The 21835-nt window shown below is 35.4% G+C and overlaps 1 protein-coding gene and 1 long non-coding RNA gene across 4 annotated transcripts; both read right to left on the reverse strand.

The window, feature by feature from the left end:
* Positions 1 to 2479: 2479 nt before the first annotated feature.
* Positions 2480 to 10848, reverse strand: LOC113639668 (GTPase IMAP family member 4-like). Of its 3 annotated transcripts, none has more exons than XM_047803552.1 (6): positions 10776 to 10848; positions 10507 to 10579; positions 9502 to 9627; positions 4866 to 5133; positions 4618 to 4699; positions 2480 to 4490 (listed from the first exon to the last, which is right to left on the reverse strand). In XM_047803552.1, the coding sequence occupies exons 2-6, from the start codon at positions 10542 to 10544 to the stop codon at positions 3574 to 3576; spliced, it is 1431 nt and encodes a 476-aa protein (XP_047659508.1). In that variant the 5' UTR covers positions 10545 to 10579; positions 10776 to 10848; the 3' UTR covers positions 2480 to 3573. The 3 variants fall into 3 exon arrangements, with proteins under 3 accessions (XP_047659508.1, XP_047659509.1, XP_047659511.1); XM_047803553.1 differs by having other exon boundaries at positions 10507 to 10623; positions 10776 to 10845; XM_047803555.1 differs by lacking the exon at positions 9502 to 9627 and having other exon boundaries at positions 10507 to 10623; positions 10776 to 10847.
* Positions 10849 to 20328: 9480 nt separating this feature from the next.
* LOC125139455 lies at positions 20329 to 21064 on the reverse strand. Its single transcript, XR_007138505.1, has 3 exons — positions 20961 to 21064; positions 20752 to 20863; positions 20329 to 20403 (listed from the first exon to the last, which is right to left on the reverse strand). It is a non-coding gene; the product is annotated as an uncharacterized LOC125139455 (long non-coding RNA).
* Between the last annotated feature and the right edge of the window lie 771 nt (positions 21065 to 21835).

Below are 21835 nucleotides of genomic sequence, written 5' to 3' on the forward strand. Positions count from 1 at the left end.
TCATTTCTAATGAGTTTATTCATAACTTATATAAAGACACCGTTCTGTAGCAGGAAGATTATTAAAAGCCCCTCAAATCTGAAAACTTTCAGGAAGTGCAGTTTCCCAATTTCATTTTTCTTTTCTTTTCTTTTTTTCTATTCTTTTCTTTTCTCACATTTTTTCAAATGCATTTTTGAATTCCGAATCTGTTGTATTCCAAAATGACTAAAACAACACATTAGAATTTCATTTAGAAATCACATTTAAAACAAGTGTCTTCGAAATACTGTGTTTATGAAAACGAAAGTAACTTTACAGTAAAAGAGACGCGACGCCAAACTGCTTTGATGACCTACTTATTCAGGAAACACTTCAACTAGCACTTCTTTCCTTATCTTTTGCATAAAAAAAAACCAAAAACCAAAAACAAAAAAAAACCTTTGACACTTTTTCATTGTAACTTTGAACAAATGTTTTAAACTCATGGTATCTTAAGTATGTAACCTAGTGAACCAGCATTAATGTATTCAATGTTAGAGATTTAAGCTCTTATGTACGTCGCTCTGGATAAGGGCGTCTGCCAAATGCTGTAAATGTAAATGTAAAATGTAAATGCCACATAACAGACTATAAATAATACTAGTTTAAATAGCATTCTTAATATATAAACCTATATAGTGGTAGATTATTACCTAGATTACCTAGATTATTATTATTTGTTACATGTTTTTTAGTTAATAAAACCTGTTTATTTTTGGGCTATTCTGCATTTGGGTGTATTTTATCCCCGCCTCGCTGACACTTTTATATTTTCATACACTATTATAATTTATACTTTCATTTCTCTTTTGATTCTGTTCCTCTTTTCAGTTTGCTTTACAAGGTTTGGCAACTTCAGTTGTTTAGTATTATGTTTTAAATGGAGGAAAGTGTTAGATTGCTTAAGGCTTTAAACTTTTGCATTATTTTTGTAATCAGTAATCAAATCATTTAACGTTTTTTTTTTTTAATAGAATTTGTTTAAAGAAAGCTCTTTTTCTGGAAAGCCCACTAAATGCCAACAGATTATTTTAAAGCAGCGGTTCTTAGCCTGTTTTGTGAATGTGACGCACATTTAAATTGCGAAACCTTACAACTTTCACTTTCTACAATCAGCAGTTAATTAATTATACCACCAGTAGGGGGCGCCAGTATGTGAAAAGTAAACGTTTCAAAGTAAACGTTTTTCTGCGATCCCCAAGTACAATAAAGCTGCTTGGAACAAAAAAAAGATACATTCAGTGCTGGTGTGTGTGAAAGGGTTCAGTGGAAGCTCAGTCGTCAAGATGGTGGTCTACTGCTCAGGAGGTCACAAGTTCAAATCCCAGCACTACCACCAAGTGCTACAATCGCTGTACCCTTGAGCAAACTGCTTTAAATGAGTAACTTGTTTAAATTTGTAACTTGCTCTGGATGAGGTGTCTGCCAAAAGTCATGAATTGAAGTTAACATATTTAAGTTTGATTGCATTATGAAAGTTTTTTATGTTACATAAGGAAGCTCATTATACTCAAATCTCTGAGCACAGATGAGATTCATTACACCACTAAAAAATACAAACTTCAAAATATGCAGAATAAAAACTGAATTTTATATTTCACATTTCACCAACATGATCTTCTGACATGCACAATGTTACCATTTTCATGGTGTTAAAAAAATCAGAAATTATATACATGAACACATCGGCGTAAATTTCATTTAACAGTAGGGGGGACAATAAATATAAAATTTCTCATGAGCAATTTTTGAAGGGGGGACACAAATAATAGTCTAATTGTACTTATAAAGATTATTATTGTAGCATGGAGACTGCGTCATTAAAAATTCTTCAAAGAAAGTAAAATTATCATAAAAATAATCACAACAATAAAAACTAGGAATTAAAAAAGGGTTAAAGGTTACAGTGCACTATGCAACAAGCTATTGTAAACAAGCTAACGTTAACTAGATACAGTAAGATATTAATCGCTTATACAGCAGATTCATGGAAAATGACGTCGGTAATCAGCATTTTTGCCACACATATTTATGAATGAATCTGCATCAGCTACATTAAAGAGAATCGCTTTATTTAAAGTGAATAAAATAATAAGATTATTATATTTATATAATACAATTATAATAATAAAATAATAAGCCGCAGCCACACACCTGACTCGTGTGTGCAGAGTATGTGAGATGTACTCGGAAAGCAGGCAGTGTGTCAAACCATTGTGAGGAAGCGGAGGGGGGACTCTACTGTTTCTAAATGCAGTTTTGCGTTTTTTGTTTTTTTTTTCCTACTTACACAATTATTTAGGCATACACGCATATATTTTTCACAATAGGGAGTGCGATATTTTTTTAAATAACTTTTTTTGGGGGGGGGCGCGGTTGGGCAATCCTCATTGAACCCACATTGTTTCAGTTTGTCTCATTTGTTTTGGATATTTTTTGTAATTATTTTTTTGTAAAAAAAAAACAATATTGTCACCAGTGTCCTGTTTTGTAGCAGAACCAAATGTCTTTGGTATTTATATACAATAATCTTTAGTATTTTTATGTTTGTAGTTTTTCATGTTTTATTCAAAATCTGAGATGTATTGTTCAGGTCCCTAATTCTTCATCCCTTAGGCTCCTAGTCTGGAAGTGAACCAGAGTCATCCATCACAATCAGTCTCATCTTAGAACCCAGATTAACAAAAAACAAAACAGAATATCACCGTCAATGATTGCTTTAGAATGAATTTTTTTAGTTACATTGTTAAATTCTTTAGTAAAGGTTAAATATTTTAATAAATGTATTTGAATGAACTTTTTCAGAACTAACAAAATACGAAAATTAAACACATGTATCCAAATAAAATATAGAACATAAATTCACAAATAATAGAAATATAAAAGATTCCACTAATATTAAAATAGTTATAGAAAAGTTTTCACAAAAAATTTTACCAACAATGACCTGTGTTTATTTAATGGAATACCTCTGTGAGGAAATGGTCTTACAAAATGGAGCACAGGACAGAGGCAAAACCTTCAGTGAGATCCTAATTAATAACTGATTTCAACGCTAAGACTTACAAAAGATTTCTCTGTCAAGTACCTTTCATGAAAATATCTTTTTTTTACTAGGAAAAAAGTGTTAGCTCTTAATAATGTAAAATTAAATGTATGTGAAAAAGAATTTTCATGGTCATGCCACAATGTTCTCGAACATTGACAGGGGTTCAGTAGTCTTGAAGCATTAAAAAAAAAATCAAGACATAGTTGATTAATTAGAAATTTTCACTTAGATGAATGAATGAAAAAAAAAAATCTAAATACATTCACTACAAATCCTAACATGACAACACAACATTTTGTGTACTCCATTATTATTATCATTTGTAAAACCTTTGTAAGTAAGATAGTATGTAAAGTATTTGAAAAAAACAAAACAAAAAAAACAACAACTTAGAAAACGGGTAAGTTTAAACTCAATTTGCTGTTAGTTTTAAAGATAACACAAACTATTATTTTAAGCCATGGCCTGATTAGCTGTGAAAATCCCCCAATGCTTCGACTAGTTTACTTCTTTTTGCAAAACACAATGATAAATATTAGAGTTATGAAGCCAGCTGAGACCTTAAACCAGAAAGATGTCTTATATGCACCTTCTAACTCTGCCTTCAGATTTTTGTTCTCATACTGCTCGTCCCTCAGATTCATTGCCATCTCATTTATCTTCCTTCTCTCCTCCGTTTTCATTTCTTCTTCCAAAGCTTTCCTCTTTAATTCCTCTTCCTGTCTGATTGCCATTTCTTTGCTCTTTTGCTCTTCTTCCAAAGCTTTCCTCTTTAATTCCTCTTCCTGCCTGATTGCCATCTCTTTGCTCTTAAAGTTACTACTCTCTTTTGTGTAAAAGTAACCCATGTTCAAGTGTAGCATTACATTGATCTTTTCTAACAACTCTGTGACTTGTGTGTGGTTACTTTTATCATAGTTGTTTAAAACATGATATCTACCTTTGCAGGTATCTACAAGATTCCTGAGCTCATAACTATTACTGATGAATTTCTCCACTGGCTTTTTTTCCAGCAGATCTCCACCAGTGAACAGAATCAAGGTGAAATTCAGAGCTTCTTCTCCAAAGTTCTCCTGAATCCACTTCACAGCATTGTTCTCCTCCACCGTGAATCTTCCCAGCCTGATCACCAGCAGGAAGACATGAGGTTTGGGAGAAAACATGGAGATACAATCATGTGCATGATTGGCCTTTCGGTTCGAAATTAGCCATGTGTCCAAGACACCAGGAGTGTCAATTATGGTGATGTTTTTTCCATCCAGGAGTTTGTTCTTCACCTTACAGATTGTGGTCACAGATGCAGGAGATGCCTCGACTCTGAAGGCTTCTTCACGCAGGATGGTGTTTCCTGATGCACTTTTTCCTGCTCCAGTTTTCCCCACTAACATCAGTCGAAGCTCAGGATGATTCACTTCATGTCCTAAAAAGCAGATTGATACAAAACAAAGCAGATAATATGGATAATACTGTGGTCTACAGCATAATCTATAACTTTAGTGGGAATATTGGATTTAAAATTTGGTAGCTGTTGTTTCATCAGCATTTACCTTTAAAACCAAAATATAATCCAATACCCAGTGGAACCAGAACCAGAACGGAGGTCAGCCAAATGAAAGAATGAATATTCTTCTACAGAATAGGCAGATAAATGTTTTGAGACATTGATATTTTACAAACCAATCCTTTAAGAGGCAGTTATGTTTAGGCAGGTATATGTAGTAAGCACATTCTGATCTATAACAGTGAGACAGTATGATGTGAGATATAAAAATGGTTTCCATAAAATGATACTAACCTTTAATTTCCTGTTGTAATGATTGGCATCCTGTAACCTTTCCTTAAGTCTATTGCTCTCCTTTTCCTTGTTTGTCAACTGTGTATTCACTTCCTGTAACTGTCCCTTAAGTCTATTGCTCTCCTCTTCCTTTTCAGTCAACTGTGTAGTCACTCCCTCCAACATTTCCTTAAGTCTGGTGTTGCTTTCTTTCATTTCCTTTAACTTGTAATACATGGTTTTCTTCTCCTGTCCTTCTTCTTTCTTTTGTATCTTCTTTTCTTTTTCTCTGTTGGAAATTGATAACTGGTTACTTGTAAATTCACATTTAAAATACATCATCCTGTTTAAACGTGGCAAAAAAATGAACGGCTCGGTAAGCAACGAATGTTGATACTTCACACCGAAGACCGGCGTGACTGCTGTATTAAATCCCTGTAAAATCCCACAGTTTTTCAGTATAAAACCCATTCTTTTTCAAGTTTTGTGATTTTCCTTCAGTGCCTGTCGTGTGATCCCTGTTTCAAATCTCTGCCTTCCATCTTCTGCACTTTTTTGTACATTGTACATGACTTTATTTGATCCTGTGACTGACAGATGTCACAACCAGGGAAGGAAGAAGACGGACCCGTACACAGGATAGCTTCTAATGAATGGGGTTTAATAAACGATAAAGACAAAGACAGTAAATGACGAGAACCAAAGCAATATAGATGACGACACGTAACAATGACTAAACGTAACTAATGATTCCGCGCTGCCAACGGCAACATGGTTCACATTTATACAAAAGACAATGAGATACAATTAGGAACAGGTGTGGAGACAGGGAGGAGCAGACGAAGGCGGGGCAGAGACATGACAACAACAATAATAATAACACATGGCCAGAAGTCCGGGCTGATCCCTGACAGTACCCCTGAGGCACGGCTCCCGAAACGCCAAATCCCGACAAGGTCCGAAGAGGGTGGGGTGGGGGGCAAGCAGATGGGGGAAACAAGGACCATGGCAAATGCAGATGGGGAGAGCAAGGACCATGGCAAAGGCAGATGGGGGGAGCAAGGACCACGGTGAAGGCAGGTGAGGGGAGCAAGGACCACGGCGAGGCCGGTGGGGAAGTAAGGCACACGGCGAGGTAGGCGAGGGGAGCCAAAGCACACGGCGAGGCAGGTGGGGGGAGCAGGGCACACGGCGGCGCAGCCAGAGAGGGCCGAGCGACGTCCACAGCCAAGCTTAAGGTCCGAGGCGACGTCCGCATCTGAGCTGAAGGGCCGAGCAAAGTCCACAGAAGAGCTGAAGGCCCGAGTGATGTCCACCGAGCTGAAGGGACGAGCGACATCCACAGCTTAGCTAACGTGCCGAGCAGCGTCTCCTGACGCACCGCGGCCACACTCTCGCCTCGACGAACTGAGGAAAAGGGAGGGAGGGTGGGAGAAATTTTCCACCACGGGCCTGCAACACCCCCCGCGGATGAAGTGAGGTGACGTTCTCCTCGAGTTGTCAGCGGAATCATTCTGTCACAACCAGGGAAGGAAGGAGACGGACCCGTACACAGGATAGCTTCAAATGAATGGGTTTAATAAACAATAAAGAAAAGACAGTAAAGGACGAACTAACTAATGATTCCGCACTGCCAACGGCAACGCGGCTCACATTTATACGAAAGACAATGAGATACAATTAGGTGTGGAAACAGCGAGGAGCAGATGGGGGGGGGGGCAGACACGTGACAACAACAATAACACATGGCCAGAAGTCCGGGCTGATCCCTGACAATAGAAGCCTACAATATAATTTAATATGGGTTTGAGAACAACCCCAGCCACTCCCCCAAGGAGATGTTCCAATGAATACTAACTTCTTTGTTCCTTCCAGGTATTTAAGTGGCATGCACTTCACACACCAGTGAAGTATTGTCACTCTGTGCGTACCAAGCTTTTGTTTAGCCAAGTGCTCTTTGTATGTTTTTAGTTTATTTCCATTACTAATGTTTATTTCTTTCTCTTTGCTGCTGTAACAAAGAGATTTCCCTATTCTGGGACGAATAAAGGTATATCTTATCTTATCTTATCTTATTGGATTACTCTCTGTTTGCCTTGCTCTCCTCTGTACTTTAACCTCACTGACTGCTTACCTGTTTTATTGAGCTTCCTTACTATTCGGATCTGTTTGGTTGCTTCCTTAATAAAGTGTTTATCGTTCTGCACATGAATTCTTTTAAAACACTTAAAAGTGAATATATTATTAGAATAACATACTTATACTTATATACAGTTTATTACCAGTTAATTATGGGGTCCCTCAAGGATCAGTTCTCGGACCTCTGCTTTTCTCTATATACATGCTTCCATTAGGGAACATTATTAGAAGACATGGGATTAGTTTCCATTGTTACGCTGACGACAAACAGTTATATATCTCATCAAAACCAGATGAAATAGCCACAGTGTCCAAATTAACTCAATGCCTTAGTGAGATAAAAGACTGGATGAGCTGCAACTTTCTATTGTTAAACTCCGATAAGACAGAAATACTACTCATAGGTCCAAAAACCAGTGCACAGAAACTCTCACAACTTAACTCCCATTTAGAGGGATGTACTGTTACTAGTAGCTCGGCAGTGAAAGACCTCAATGTTATATTAGACAGCAACTTGTCTTTTAAAAATCATATCGCTGATACTACCAAAACAGCGTTCCTCCACCTTAGAAATATTGCCAAGCTGAGAAACATCCTGTCTGTATCTGATGCTGAGAAGCTAATTCATGCATTCATGACCTCTAGACTGGACTATTGTAATGCATTACTAGGTGGTTGTCCTGCATCTTTAATAAATAGGTTACAGTTAGTCCATAAAGCAGCTGCCAGAGTTCTCACTAGGACAAGAAAGTATGACCATATAACCCCAATTTTATCATCTCTACACTGGCTACCTGTTAAGTTTAGAATTGACTACAAACTGCTGCTACTTACATACAAGGCTCTTATTGGTTTAGCTCCCATGTATCTAACTAGTCTTCTAACACGTTACAATCCTTCACGCTCTCCGAGATCACAAAACTCAGGACTTTTGGTAGTTCCCAGAATATCTAAGTCTACTAAAGGTGGTAGAGCGTTTTCTTATTTAGCTCCCAAACTTTGGAATAGTCTTCCTGATAGTGTTGGGGGCTCAGACACACTTTCCCAGTTTAAACGTAGATTAAAAACTCATCTCTTTAGTCAGGCGTACACATAATACATCCTATCGTATCATGCACTAGTACATCAGACTTGCACATTTTTATGAACAGCAGATATGTTAATCCCTTTCCACTGCTTCTCTCTTTATACCCATCCCAAGGCATCCAGACACTGTACCAGCTCCTAACGTCCTCTGTGGGACGAAGCCTTTGGACGTCCACTGAGCCGAGGCCGACTCTAAGAATCCTGAAACATCTCCAGTTAGACTCTGTGATACTAAGGAGATCCAAAGTCCATGATCCTTACACCAATACAACATTTGTTTGACTGTATATTACAATCACACCCCCAGTGTCACCCATATGAGGATGGGTTCCCCCTTGAGTCCGGTTCCTCTCAAGGTTTCTTCCTTTACCAATTTAAGGGAGTTTTTCCTTGCCACTGCTGCCTGAGTCACCTCAGACTTGCTCATAGGGGAATAAATACATACACATTGTGAACTATATATATCTAATAATAATCTAGAATTTTTATTCTGCTAATTCTTATTTCTTTTATTATTCGTTATTTCCTTTATCATTAATTATGTTTACCTTCTGCTCTGTGTTTATGTTCTGTAAAGCTGCTTTGAGACAATGTCTATTGTAAAAAGCGCTATACAAATAAACTTGAATTGAATTGAATTGAATAATTGTTCTATGAAATATGAACAATTACAGTACATGTTAGTGCAGTGATCTGTTGTGCAAATCTAAGAGTTAATTTTTCCCCCAATCCTGGTAGTGGTACCCACCTTGGAGAACATTTTCAAAAAACGCTGTTTGCAAAGGGCGAGGGGCATCATCAAAGATCCCTCTCACCCCAACCACGGACCAGTTACGCTTCTCCCATCAGGCAGACGCTACAGTTATCTCAGAGCCAGAACAAATAGACTGAAAAATAGCTTATTTTCTGTGGCTGTTTCTGCACTGAACAGCTGATATGGTGTTAATAATCACCACTGTACTATTACTTTTCTTCTGTGTTTTGCACTATTTTGCACCACTTTAAAATCATGCATCCTTGCCCCACCCAAAAACTATCATTACACTTCTGTATGTCTATCCATTCAGCCCGAGCTATAATTCTGTGCAGCCCAATCCTGGACTGGGTTGTAACACTACCTTGAATAAGATTAGCATGGCACACCAAGACCAACTCTAACACCAACCATCCAAGGGAACTCCTAAACCTAAACATATTGTTCAACATTTATTTTTGAACAGAGAGTAACCAAACTTCTTATGAGGAGAGATGATATGGTTGCAGTTTTACAAAAGAAAATGTATTGGAAATATCTTGAGATTGATATTACAGGTAAATTCCCTGTATAATACAACATTACAACATTACACCACCCACATGTAACACCAACCATAAGTAGAGTTTTAGAGTAGATTTGTATTCAGAGATTTGTACCATTATTCCGTTCCCTTACTGTGAACTGATGGAATGATCTGGTTCTTCTTTATTAAAACTGAAATTCAGGTCCATAGAAGCATCTGTCTCCATTTTCACGTAAGATGTCACTGAATGTCTGCAAAGTTCCTGTCTGCCACTGTCACTGTCTCACACACACACACACACACACACACACACACACACACACACACACACACACACACACACACACACACACACACAGAGATTTCCATGATAATATGTACTTATTATTCTCCTGGCCCAATTATTTTGATATAAGTAGTGATTTTAAGATTCCTCAGTAAAATTAATGTATTAATATTGTGAGCACAGAGAAGGTCACTGTGATCTGATGTGTTTGATGGTCTACTAAGCTGAAAGGTCCCTTTTATTTTAGCAATAAGTGAAATATTTTGGTGTCAGAGATTTCCGCTGTCTCTTAATACCTTTTAAAAATGTATTTAAAAGCGAATATTTAAATTTGCAACAACAATACAATTTCTTAACTGATGGTATTAGTAAATGTATTTTTATTTAATTTAATGCTTTCGTTTAACATGAAAGATTTCCCCCATTTTTTTTTGCAACAGTGTAAAAACATTTAGTGTAGGTACTGTAAATGTGCTGTATGTATGTTCATTTCTAATGAGTTTATTTATAACTTATATAAAGACACCGTTCTGTAGCAGGAAGATTATTAAAAGCCCCTGAAATCTGAAAGCTTTCAGGTAGTGCAGTTTCCCAATTTAATTTTTCTTTTCTTTTCTCACATCTTTTCAAAAGCATTTTCGAAATAATTCCGAATCTGTTGTATTCCAAAATGACTAAAACGACACATTAGAATTTCATTTAGAAATCACATTTAAAACAAGTGTCTTCGAAATACTGTGTTTATGAAAACGAAAGTAACTTTTCTACGGTAAAAAAGACACGACGCCAAACTGCTACATAACACACTATAAATAATACTAGTTTAAATAGCATTCTTAATATATAAACCTATATAGTGGTAGATTATTACCTGTTATAAGGCGGTGCTCCTTTTCTTTTCAGCTCCATTGTTAGTTTCTGTTATAGTTGTCTAGTGTCAATTTCTAACACAATAAGCCACGTATAAAAAACTTTCACCTAAACAAATCTAAGCACATAGTTTAAAGAAAACACTAAAAATGGACGAATCAGCAGCAATTTATTTTTCAAACAATTCATATTTTTAAATGTTAGCATTCGACATATTGAGGTAGAGCAATACATATTATAAGCATATAAAAAATATAATTAAAAAAGTACCTATTGTTTATGAACCCAGTAAATGGATGACCTGAAAACCCTACAGTTATTTACAGCTTTCTCTCCATGGTCTGATGTGACAGTAACGTGGAAGTCAGTTTCTATATTAATTCAGTTGCGCTTTCTGATTGGCTGCTCAGGGCTGTCAGTCATATAGACACTCAGAATAAAGTAGGAAGTGAGAGCAACGTGTTGCCCTGTGAGATGAGATAAATTCACAGTGTAAAGACTGCTGAAAAAAGGACTGCTCTGGATATAAAATCCAATGCGATCGACTTTTATATTTTCATACCTGACCCCATGTATCTCTTTTGATTGAGTTCCTTTTTTCAGTTTGATTTTGCATGGTTTTGCAACTTCAGTTGTTTAGTATGTTTTAAATGGAGGAAGGTGTTAGATTGCTTAAGGCTTTAAACATTTAACATTCTTTTTTTTTTTTTTTTAAATAAAATTTGTTTAAAGAAAGCTCTTTTTCTTGAAATCCCATTAAATGCCAACAGAGATGATTTTAAAGTAGCGGTTTTTCACCTGTTTTGTGAATGTGAGGCACATTTGAAATGCGAAACCTTGCAGCTTTCACTTTCTACAATCAGCAGTTAATTAAGTTTACCACCAGTAGGGGGCGCCAGTATGCGAGTATTTCAAAGTAAACGTTTTTCTGCGATCCCCAAGTACAATAAAGCTGCTTTTAACAAAATAATATACAGTTACATTCAGTGCTGGTGTCTTTGGAAGCTCAGTCTTCAAGATGGTGGTCTACTGCTCAGGACGTCAGTGTTCAAATCCTTCCACTTGAGCAAACTGATTACTTGTTTAAATGAAGCAATATGTAACTTGCTCTGAATGAGGTGTCTGTCAAAAGTCATGAATGTAAGTGAAGATATCATTTATGTTTGATTGCATTATGAAAGTTTATTACATAAGGAAGCTCATTATACTCAAATCTCTAAAGAGCACAGGTGAGATTACACCAACCGTCACCCAACACAGAAAAATATGAACTTCAAAAGGTGCAGAATAAAAAATTAATTTTATATTTCACATTTCACCAACAAAATATTTTACAGCATACACAATGTTATCATTTTCATTGTTTAAAAAATCAGAAATTATATACATGAACAAAAAACCCACATTGTTTTAGTTTGTCTCATTTCTTTTGGATATATATATATATATATATATATATATATTTTTTTTTTTTTATAAAAAACAATATTGTCACCAGTGTCCTGTTTTGTAGCAGAATCAGTGGCTTTGGTATTTATATACAATAATCTTTACTGTTTTTGTGTTTGTAGTTTTTAATGTGTTTTATTCAAAATCTGAGATGTATTGTTCAGGTCCCTAATTCTTCATCCCTTAGGCTTCTAGTCTGGAAGTGAACCAGAGTCATCCATCACAATCAGTCTTAACTTAGAACCCAGATTAACAAAAACAAACAGAATATCACTGTCAATGATTGCTTTAGAATGAATTTTTTTTTAGTTACATTGTTAAATTCTTTTTTTTTAGTAAATGTATTTGAATTATTTTTTTTCAGAACTAACAAAATAAGAACTTGCATGTATCCAAATAAAATATAGAACATAATTCCACCAATAATAGAAACTGAAAATATTCCACTAATATCAAAATAGTAATAGAAAAGTTTTCACAAAAAAATTACAAATTTTCCACAATCAACATTACCAACAATGACCTGTGTTCATTTAATGGAATACCTCTGTGAGGAAATGAAGTCTTACAGAACGGAGCACAAGACAGCAGCAAAACCTGCAGTGCAGACTGGAAGAACAAGCACGACTTTAAGGAAGATCCTTTGGTCTCATTTACCTGCACATTAACCCAATATCAGTAACTGTTCCTTTACAAAAATATATCAATCCACACACTCACACATCCACATGCAAGCCATATCTATGTCTCTCACATTGTTTCTTTCGGTTTCCGTCCCAGATTGTTGGTCAGAATCGAAATCACCCGAGTTCCTTCTGCCATCAACAAAAATTTTAATTAGAGTTTGATAATGAATGAATGTTTTTCTTTATTTAGATTGTTTATTAGTGAGACCTATTTCCCCTCGACAAATCCCTCCAGTAATGCTACGACGGTACTACAGTAATTACATCTCTAACAATGCACCAACGAATCAGGCTTCACTCAGCTTTTCACTTTTTTTTTTTTTGGAAATTTGTCAAAGAACTTTTCTTATATACTCACCAGAATAGATCACTGGTGTGGTTTCAATGATCACTTCTGTTTTTTTTTTTTTGTGTGTGTACAGCATGTTATGAGCTTATGTTCTTCAGGAGTCTCAACTCAATTCAATCCCATACTTACTTCCCCTAGACACTATAACGTAGGAGAAACCAGTTTGTAGGGGTGATCAAATTTCAACTTAATAACAGTATTCAATAATCATGTGGTTTCACCCCTTTTTTAATCTTCTTTATTTATTATTCTATTCTAGATAAACAGAGACATGATGTAAAGTTCACTTGCCATTATTTGAAGTCATTTAATGTTTACAAACATCAGCTATGCTCCCCTGTATAATGGACTCGTCCGAGCTGAAGAGCCTAGGGGAAGTAAGTAAGAACTGAATTGGGAGGGTTCCTAGTATCGATCAGGAAATGTGTGACGCAATAGCTGAAGAGCCCAGAAGTAGTTTTAGACTGAATCTAAAGTAAAATAGATTAAAAATCAAAAATCTAATTTATCTAGAATAAAAACTGTGTGTGCGTGTGTGTGTGTGTGTACATAGGGACAGTACACAATTTGCTTACCCAATAGAAAAGAGGACTATATTTCCTTCAAAAGTGTTGGGAGTGTCCATGGATTGATGGTCATCAGATGAGAGCAGAGAAACCTCTTCACTTTCATTAAACACAGAAACACAGAACCTTTACACACTAAAGATGCCTATTACAAACCATGAAGCTCATATGAGAATTTTTAATGTTTCACAACATGAATGATGGAGTTAAATGCATTCAAGAGAAAGAGGAACAAGCTACAGGAACAAACTACCAAACTAAATTTTAGGGAGAACTATAAGGGCTAACCTTTTCAGAGCGTAGACCTCATTTGCAGAGTCACATTCATTTTCCTGATCTTCCCTTTCCTCAGGGTAAAATGAAGCTCTCCGCCAGCTTTCCTGTCCAACTTACAAACAGAACAAAGATAGCATTGATGAAGAGAGACTAGAAGACAGATTCCTGTTTGGAGCAGACCAAACCAGAGACATGCGTCAACTCGCTTCACCACACCAGTGAAAGAATTTAATTTAAACTCATGGCTCCATGAGCCATTTATCTTTATTGAGAATTTGTGTTATATACTCACCAGAATATATAACTAATGCGGTTTCCTTGATCACTTCCGTTATATATTTGTGTGTAGAGAATGTAACAAAGTTTTTGATCTTTAGGAGTCTTAACCCAATTCAACCCCATACTTACTTCCCCTAGACTTTTCCACTTAGAAGAATCCAAGTTGCAGGGGGGGGATCAAATTTCAGCTTGTTAAGAGAGTTTAATGATTATGTTATTTCACCCCAAAAACTTTCTACTCTATTTGTTCGTCTACATTGAATAAAACAGACAAATGAAGTAATGTTCTCTTGTCATCATCTGGGTCATATAAAGTCAGGTTGTTTCAAAACGATAGCTGTGCTCCCCTGTATAATGGATTCTTCCGAGTTGAAGTGCCTAGGGGGAAGTGAACAAGAACTGAATTGGGAGGGTGCCTGGTTTCAATCAGGAAATGTGTGACGCAGTAGCTGAAGAGCCTCGAAGTTTTGGACTGAAACTACTGGAAGAAAGACTTATTTTGTGTAGATAAATGAACCATAATGACTATCAAACATAACATATTTATGAATAAGTCATTGTAGAATAAAAAAAATTATAAAACTAAAGTGATATAAATGTGTAAATTCTAAATTTTAGTTTAAATTTGAAAACCAGGTAATTTTTTTGTGGTCGCTAAATTGATTTTTAATTAAGAGACACGGTGTAATGATGTTGGGTTTAGCTGCAGCTGCTGGTAAACTTTTCCACAGGAAGTTTGAACACAGCTCACTCTGAGGATTCAGTTTGTAATAGGAAGTAATTAAATATAGAGCCAAATTCAAGAACACAGAATCTATATACCAGAGACTTTTTTTAGGTTAATTTACCAAAATCCTGGTTTCCTGTAGTTTAAAAGCAAATTCTATTCTTGATCAGATCAACAGACAGACACAACAATTATATTTAAGCATAAAAGAAAAGAAACATTTGAGTCAACATTTTTCTTTTATGAATTAAGTTGGTAAATGACTTTCTCCACATTAGGTTAATCTTTATTGTTGAAAACAGGAAGTATATAGGGTATAGTACAAGTATAAAAATATTCAGTCAGTCTGGAAATTTAGACTTTCTTTATTTAAATTTTTATTTAAATTTAAATTTAAATAAATTGGCCCATGAGTCTTATTTTTGTCAAAGAACTTTCTTATATACTCACCAGAATATATCACTGGTGTGGTTTCCATGATCACTTCTGTTTTTTTTTGTGTGTGTACAGCATGTTATGAGCTTATGTTCTTCAGGAGTCTCAACCCAATTCAATCCCATTCTTACTTCCCCTAGACACTATAACTTAGGAGAAACCAATTTGTAGGGTTGATCAAATTTCAACTTAATAACAGTATTCAATAATCATGTGGATTCACCCCTTATTTAATCTTCGTTATGTATTATTATAATATTCTAGATAAACAGAGACATGATGTAAAGTTCACTTGCCATTATTTGAAGTCATTTAATGCTTACAAACATCAGCTATGCTCCCTGTATAATGGACTCTTCCGAGCTGAAGGGCCTAGGGGAAGTAAGTAAGAACTGAATTGGGAGGGTTCCTAGTTTCAATCAGGAAATGTGTGATGCAATAGCTGAAGAGCCCAGAAGTAGTTTTGGACTGAATCTAAAGTAAAATAGATCAAAAATCAAAAACCTAATTAATCTAGAATAAAAACTGTGTGAAACTAAAGTGAAATTAATGAGAGTTTAAATTGACTTTTGAGAATTTGGGAATGCTCTGTGTTTGTGAAATTGATTTTCAGATAATAGAAACATTTTGGTGATGTTGTAATGGTTTGTCTTCAGCTGCTGGTAAATATTTCCACAGTAGGTCCGTACGAAGTTCACTCTCTGGTTTCAGTTTCTCGTTCCAAATTCAGCCATATACTTACTTCCCCTAGACACTCCCACTTGGTAACTTTCAAGTTGCAGGGGAGCTCAAATGATTGTCAATCATTGTTTCATAATCCTGTCATTTTGACCTACAGGCTTCTTTATTTTATATTTAATGTCATTGAACTTTGTGGAAAAAGCTATTTGTTTTGTTGGATTGAGTGAAATGAAGTTGGACAATTTAGATCAAACAGTTGTACTCCCCTGCAATGGACTGCAACTTTAATTAAAAAAAAAAAGTTCTCCCCTGTGTGTGATATCAACTGTTATCTGTTTTTTTATTTTGTGTGTGTACAGCATGTTATGAGCTTATGTTCTTCAGGAGTCTCAACCCAATTCAATCCCATACTTACTTCCCCTAGACACTATAACTTAGGAGAAACCAGTTTGTAGGGTTGATCAAATTTCAATTTAATAACAGTATTCAATAATCATGTGGTTTCACCCCTTTTTTTTAATCTTCTTTATGTATTATTATATTCTAGATAAACAGAGACATGATGTAAAGTTCACTTGCTGTTATTTGAAGTCATTTAATGTTTACAAACATCAGCTATGCTCCCTGTATAATGGACTCTTCCGAGCTGAAGGGCCTAGGGGAAGTAAGTAAGAACTGAATTGGGAGGGTTCCTAGTTTCAATCAGGAAATGTGTGACACAATAGCTGAAGATCCCAGAAGTAGTTTTGGACTGAATCTAAAGTAAAATAGATCAAAAATCAAAATTCTAATTAATCTAGAATAAAAACTGTGTGTGTGTGTGTGTGTGTGTGTGTGTGTGTACATAGGGACAGTACACAATTTGCTTACCCAATAGAAAAGAGGACTATATTTCCTTCAAAAGTGTTGGGAGTGTCCATGGATTGATGGTCATCAGATGAGAGCAGAGAAACCTCTTCACTTTCATTAAACACAGAAACACAGAACCTTTACACACTAAAGATGCCTATTACAAACCATTATGCTCATATGAGAATTTTTAATGTTTCACAACATGAATGATGGAGTTAAATGCATTCAAGAGAAAGAGGAACAAGCTACAGGAACAAACTACCAAACTAAATTTTAGGGAGAACTATAAGGGCTAACCTTTTCAGAGCATAGACCTCATTTGCAGAGTCACATTCATTTTCCTGATCTTCCCTTTCCTCAGGGTAAAATGAAGCTCTCCGCCAGCTTTCCTGTCCAACTTAGAAACAGAACAAAGATAGCAGAGATAAAGAGAGACTAGAAGACAGATTCCTGTTTGGAGCAGACCAAACCAGAGACATGCGTCAACTCGCTTCACCACACCAGTGAAAGAATTTAATTTAAACTCATGGCTCCATGAGCCATTTATCTTTATTGAGAATTTGTGTTATATACTCACCAGAATATATAACTAATGCGGTTTCCTTGATCACTTCCGTTATATATTTGTGTGTAGAGAATGTAACAAAGTTTTTGATCTTTAGGAGTCTTAACCCAATTCAACCCCATACTTACTTCCCCTAGACTTTTCCACTTAGAAGAATCCAAGTTGCAGGGGGGGATCAAATTTCAGCTTGTTAAGAGAGTTTAATGATTATGTTATTTCACCCCAAGAACTTTCTACTCTATTTGTTCTTCTACATTGAATGTTCTCTTGTCATCATCTGGGTCATATAAAGTCAGGTTGTTTCAAAACGATAGCTGTGCTCCCCTGTATAATGGATTCTTCCGAGTTGAAGTGCCTAGGGGGAAGTGAACAAGAACTGAATTGGGAGGGTGCCTGGTTTCAATCAGGAAATGTGTGACGCAGCAGCTGAAGAGCCTCGAAATTTTGGACTGAAACTACTGGAAGAAAGACTTATTTTGTGTAGATAAATGAACCATAATGACTATCAAACATAACATATTTATGAATAAGTCATTGTAGAATAAAAAAAATTATAAAACTAAAGTGATATAAATGTGTAAATTCTAAATTTTAGTTTAAATTTGAAAACCAGGTAATTTTTTTGTGGTCGCTAAATTGATTTTTAATTAAGAGACACGGTGTGATGTTGTGATGTTGGGTTTAGCTGCAGCTGCTGGTAAACTTTTCCACAGGAAGTTTGAATACAGCTCACTCTGAGGATTCAGTTTGTAATAGGAAGTAATTAATTATAGAGCCAAATTCAAGAACACAGAATCTATATACCAGAGACTTTTTTAGGTTCAGTTACCAAAATCCTGGTTTCCTGTAGTTTAAAAGCAAATTCTTTTCTTGATCAGATCAACAGACAGACACAACAATTATATTGAAGCATAAAAGAAAAGAAACATTTGAGTCAACATTTTTCTTTTATGAATTAAGTTGGTAAATGACTTTCTCCACATTAGGTTAATCTTTATTGTTGAAAACAGGAAGTATATAGGGTATAGTATAAGTATAAAAATATTCAGTCAGTCTGGAAATTTAGACTTTCTTTATTTAAATTTTTATTTAAATTTAAATTTAAATAAATTGGCCCATGAGTCTTATTTTTGTCAAAGAATTTTCTTATATACTCACCAGAATATATCACTGGTGTGGTTTCCATGATCACTTCTGTTTTTTTTTTGTGTGTGTACAGCATGTTATGAGCTTATGTTCTTCAGGAGTCTCAACCCAATTCAATCCCATTCTTACTTCCCCTAGACACTATAACTTAGGAGAAACCAGTTTGTAGGGGTGAATAAAATTTCAACTTAATAACAGTATTCAATAATCATGTGGTTTCACCCCTTTTTTAATCTTCTTTATGTATTATTATAATATTCTAGATAAACAGAGACATGATGTAAAGTTCACTTGCCATTATTTGAAGTCATTTAATGCTTACAAACATCAGCTATGCTCCCCTGTATAATGGACTCTTCCGAGCTGAAGGGCCTAGGGGAAGTAAGTAAGAACTGAATTGGGAGGCTTCCTAGTTTCAATCAGGAAATGTGTGACACAATAGCTGAAGAGCCCAGAAGTAGTTTTGGACTGAATCTAAAGTAAAATAGATCAAAAATCAAAAACCTAAGAAATCAAAATTCTAAGAGAAATTAATGAGAGTATAAATTGACTTTTGAGAATTTGGGAATGCTCTGTTTGTGAAATTGATTTTCAGATAATAGAAACATTTTGGTGATGTTTTAATGGTTTTTCTTTCAGCTGCTGGTAAATATTTCCACAGTAAGTCCGTACGAAGTTCACTCTGTGGTTTCAGTTTCTCGTTCCAAATTCAGCCATATACTTACTTCCCCTAGACTCTCTCACTTGGTAACCTTCAAGTTGCAGGGGAGCGCAAATGATTGTTTGTGAATCATTATTTCATAATTATGTCATTTTGACCTACAGGCTTCTTTTTTTATATTTAATGTCATTGAAATTTGTGGAAAAAGCTATTTGTTTTATTGGATTGAGTGAAATGAAGTTGGACTATTTAGATCAAACAGTTGTACTCCCCTGCAATGGACTCTTCCAAGATGAAGTGCCTAGGGGCAGAGAGTGACTGAACTAAATTGGAAGAGTGCCTAGTTTTTAAGGAAGAATGAGAGGCTGCGAGTTAAGCAATATTAAACCCACAGAATCTACATTCAGCTTATCTGCTTTAGTCAACAAATTTTATGTTTATTCGATTTTATGTTAACGGCTTACTTACTCTGAAAAAGCTAAAGTTACTTTAGGTAATACCTATTATTATCAGTTAGGAACATAGATAAATGCATTTGCAATGACATTTTGAAGACAACTTTTATTTTTAAACAAAGTGCTCCACGGTGTGTCCTATCGACTGTTATCTGGTTGATCAATTATCAAATGACAGTATTAAACGGGGAAAGAGATAGACCAGGTAAGACATCACGTGATGTACATGTGCAACACTGAGCCACTGCTACTTGTTTAGAACACTAGGTTAGTGACACGTGCCACTCCTTGTAATTTTTTTTCTAGTAAGTGTACTGTATTTAGGGCGTCTTGCACGCTGAAGATTTTTCTTTTCGTTTAATGTATGGTTTATCGTGAAGGTTGAGTTAGATTAGAAGTTTTGTTTCCGGTTTAGTAAGATTGTTTGTTTTGTTTCTTTCCTTGATTTGGCACGGTCTTGTTCTTTTCTCTTGTCCCTGTTCTAATGTGAATTATTTTGGGTTTGGTTCTCGACTGTATATAGTCTGTAAATTTATGTATATAATGTTTGGATTAGTTGGTGATGGTTCACTTGAATAAAAGACACTAATGTGGACTTGGTGGTTTCCAATAATTACTTATTTCCAGTACCTGTTCAATATTTTAATGTTGCACCCCTGACCCCTAGACAAATACAAAAAGGGTTTGTAACAGTAGTTTTTTCATGTGTTTTATTCAAAATCTGAGATGTATTGTTCAGGTCCCTAAGTCTTCATCCCTTAGGCTTCTAGTCTGGAAGTGAACCAGAGTCATCCATCACAATCAGTCTTATCTTAGAACCCAGATTAACAAAAACAAACAGAATATCACTGTCAATGATTGCTTTAGAATGAATTTTTTTTTTAGTTACATTGTTAAATTCTTTTTTTTAGTAAATGTATTTGAATTATTTTTTTCAGATCTAACAAAATAAGAACTTGCATGTATCCAAATAAAATATAGAACATAATTCCACCAATAATAGAAACTGAAAATATTCCGCTAATATCAAAATAGTAATAGAAAAGTTTTCACAAAAAAATTACAAATTTTCCACAATCAACATTACCAACAATGACCTGTGTTCATTTAATGGAATACCTCTGTGAGGAAATGAAGTCTTACAGAACGGAGCACAAGACAGCAGCAAAACCTGCAGTGCAGACTGGAAGAACAAGCACGACTTTAAGGAAGATCCTTTGGTCTCGTTTACCTGCATATTAACCCAATATCAGTAACTGTTCATTTACAAAAATATATCAATCCACACACTCACACATCCACATGCAAGCCATATCTATGTCTCTCACATTGTTTCTTTCGGTTTCCGTCCCAGATTGTTGGTCAGAATCGAAATCACCCGAGTTCCTTCTGCCATCAACAAAAATTTTAATTAGAGTTTGATAATGAATGAATGTTTTTCTTTATTTAGATTGTTTATTAGTGAGACCTATTTCCCCTCGACAAATCCCACCAGTAATGCTACGACGGTACTACAGTATTTACATCTCTAACAATGCACCAACGAATCAGGCTTCACTCAGCTTTTCACTTTTTTTTTTTTTGGAAATTTGTCAAAGAACTTTTCTTATATACTCACCAGAATATATCACTGGTGTGGTTTCAATGATCACTTCTGTTTTTTTTTGTGTGTGTACAGCATGTTATGAGCTTATGTTCTTCAGGAGTCTCAACCCAATTCAATCCCATACTTACTTCCCCTAGACACTATAACTTTGGAGAAACCAGTTTGTAGGGGTGATCAGATTTCAACTTAATAACAGTATTCAATAATCATGTGGTTTCACCCCTTTTTTAATCTTCTTTATGTATTATTATATTCTAGATAAACAGAGACATGATGTAATGTTCACTTGCCATTATTTTAAGTCATTTAATGTTTACAAACATCAGCTATGCTCCCCTGTATAATGGACTCTTCCGAGCTGAAGGGCCTAGGGGAAGTAAGTAAGAACTGAATTGGGAGGCTTCCTAGTTTCAATCAGGAAATCTGTGACGCAATAGCTGAAGATCCCAGAAGTAGTTTTGGACTGAATCTAATGTAAAATAGATCAAAAATCAACATTCTAATTAATCTAGAATAAAAACTGTGTGAAACTAAAGTGAAACTAATGAGAGCATAAATTGACTTTTGAGAATTTGGGAATGCTCTGTGTTTGTGAAA

The sequence above is a fragment of the Tachysurus fulvidraco genome, chromosome 18 (assembly GCF_022655615.1).
Source record: "Tachysurus fulvidraco isolate hzauxx_2018 chromosome 18, HZAU_PFXX_2.0, whole genome shotgun sequence".
Classification (NCBI taxonomy): Eukaryota; Metazoa; Chordata; class Actinopteri; order Siluriformes; family Bagridae; genus Tachysurus; species Tachysurus fulvidraco.

Excerpts from the sequence above, each read along its gene's own strand:
- LOC113639668 (XM_047803552.1), bottom strand. The coding sequence starts at position 10,544 with ATGGAGCTGAAAAGAAAAGGAGCACCGCCTTATAACAG. Across the intron at positions 5,134-9,501 it reads GATCATTCCATCAGTTCACA|AGAAAAAGAAAAGAAGATAC; the intron begins GTAAGGGAACGG and ends AATTTCCAACAG. Across the intron at positions 4,700-4,865 it reads ATTACAACAGGAAATTAAAG|AAGAATATTCATTCTTTCAT; the intron begins GTTAGTATCATT and ends CCTATTCTGTAG.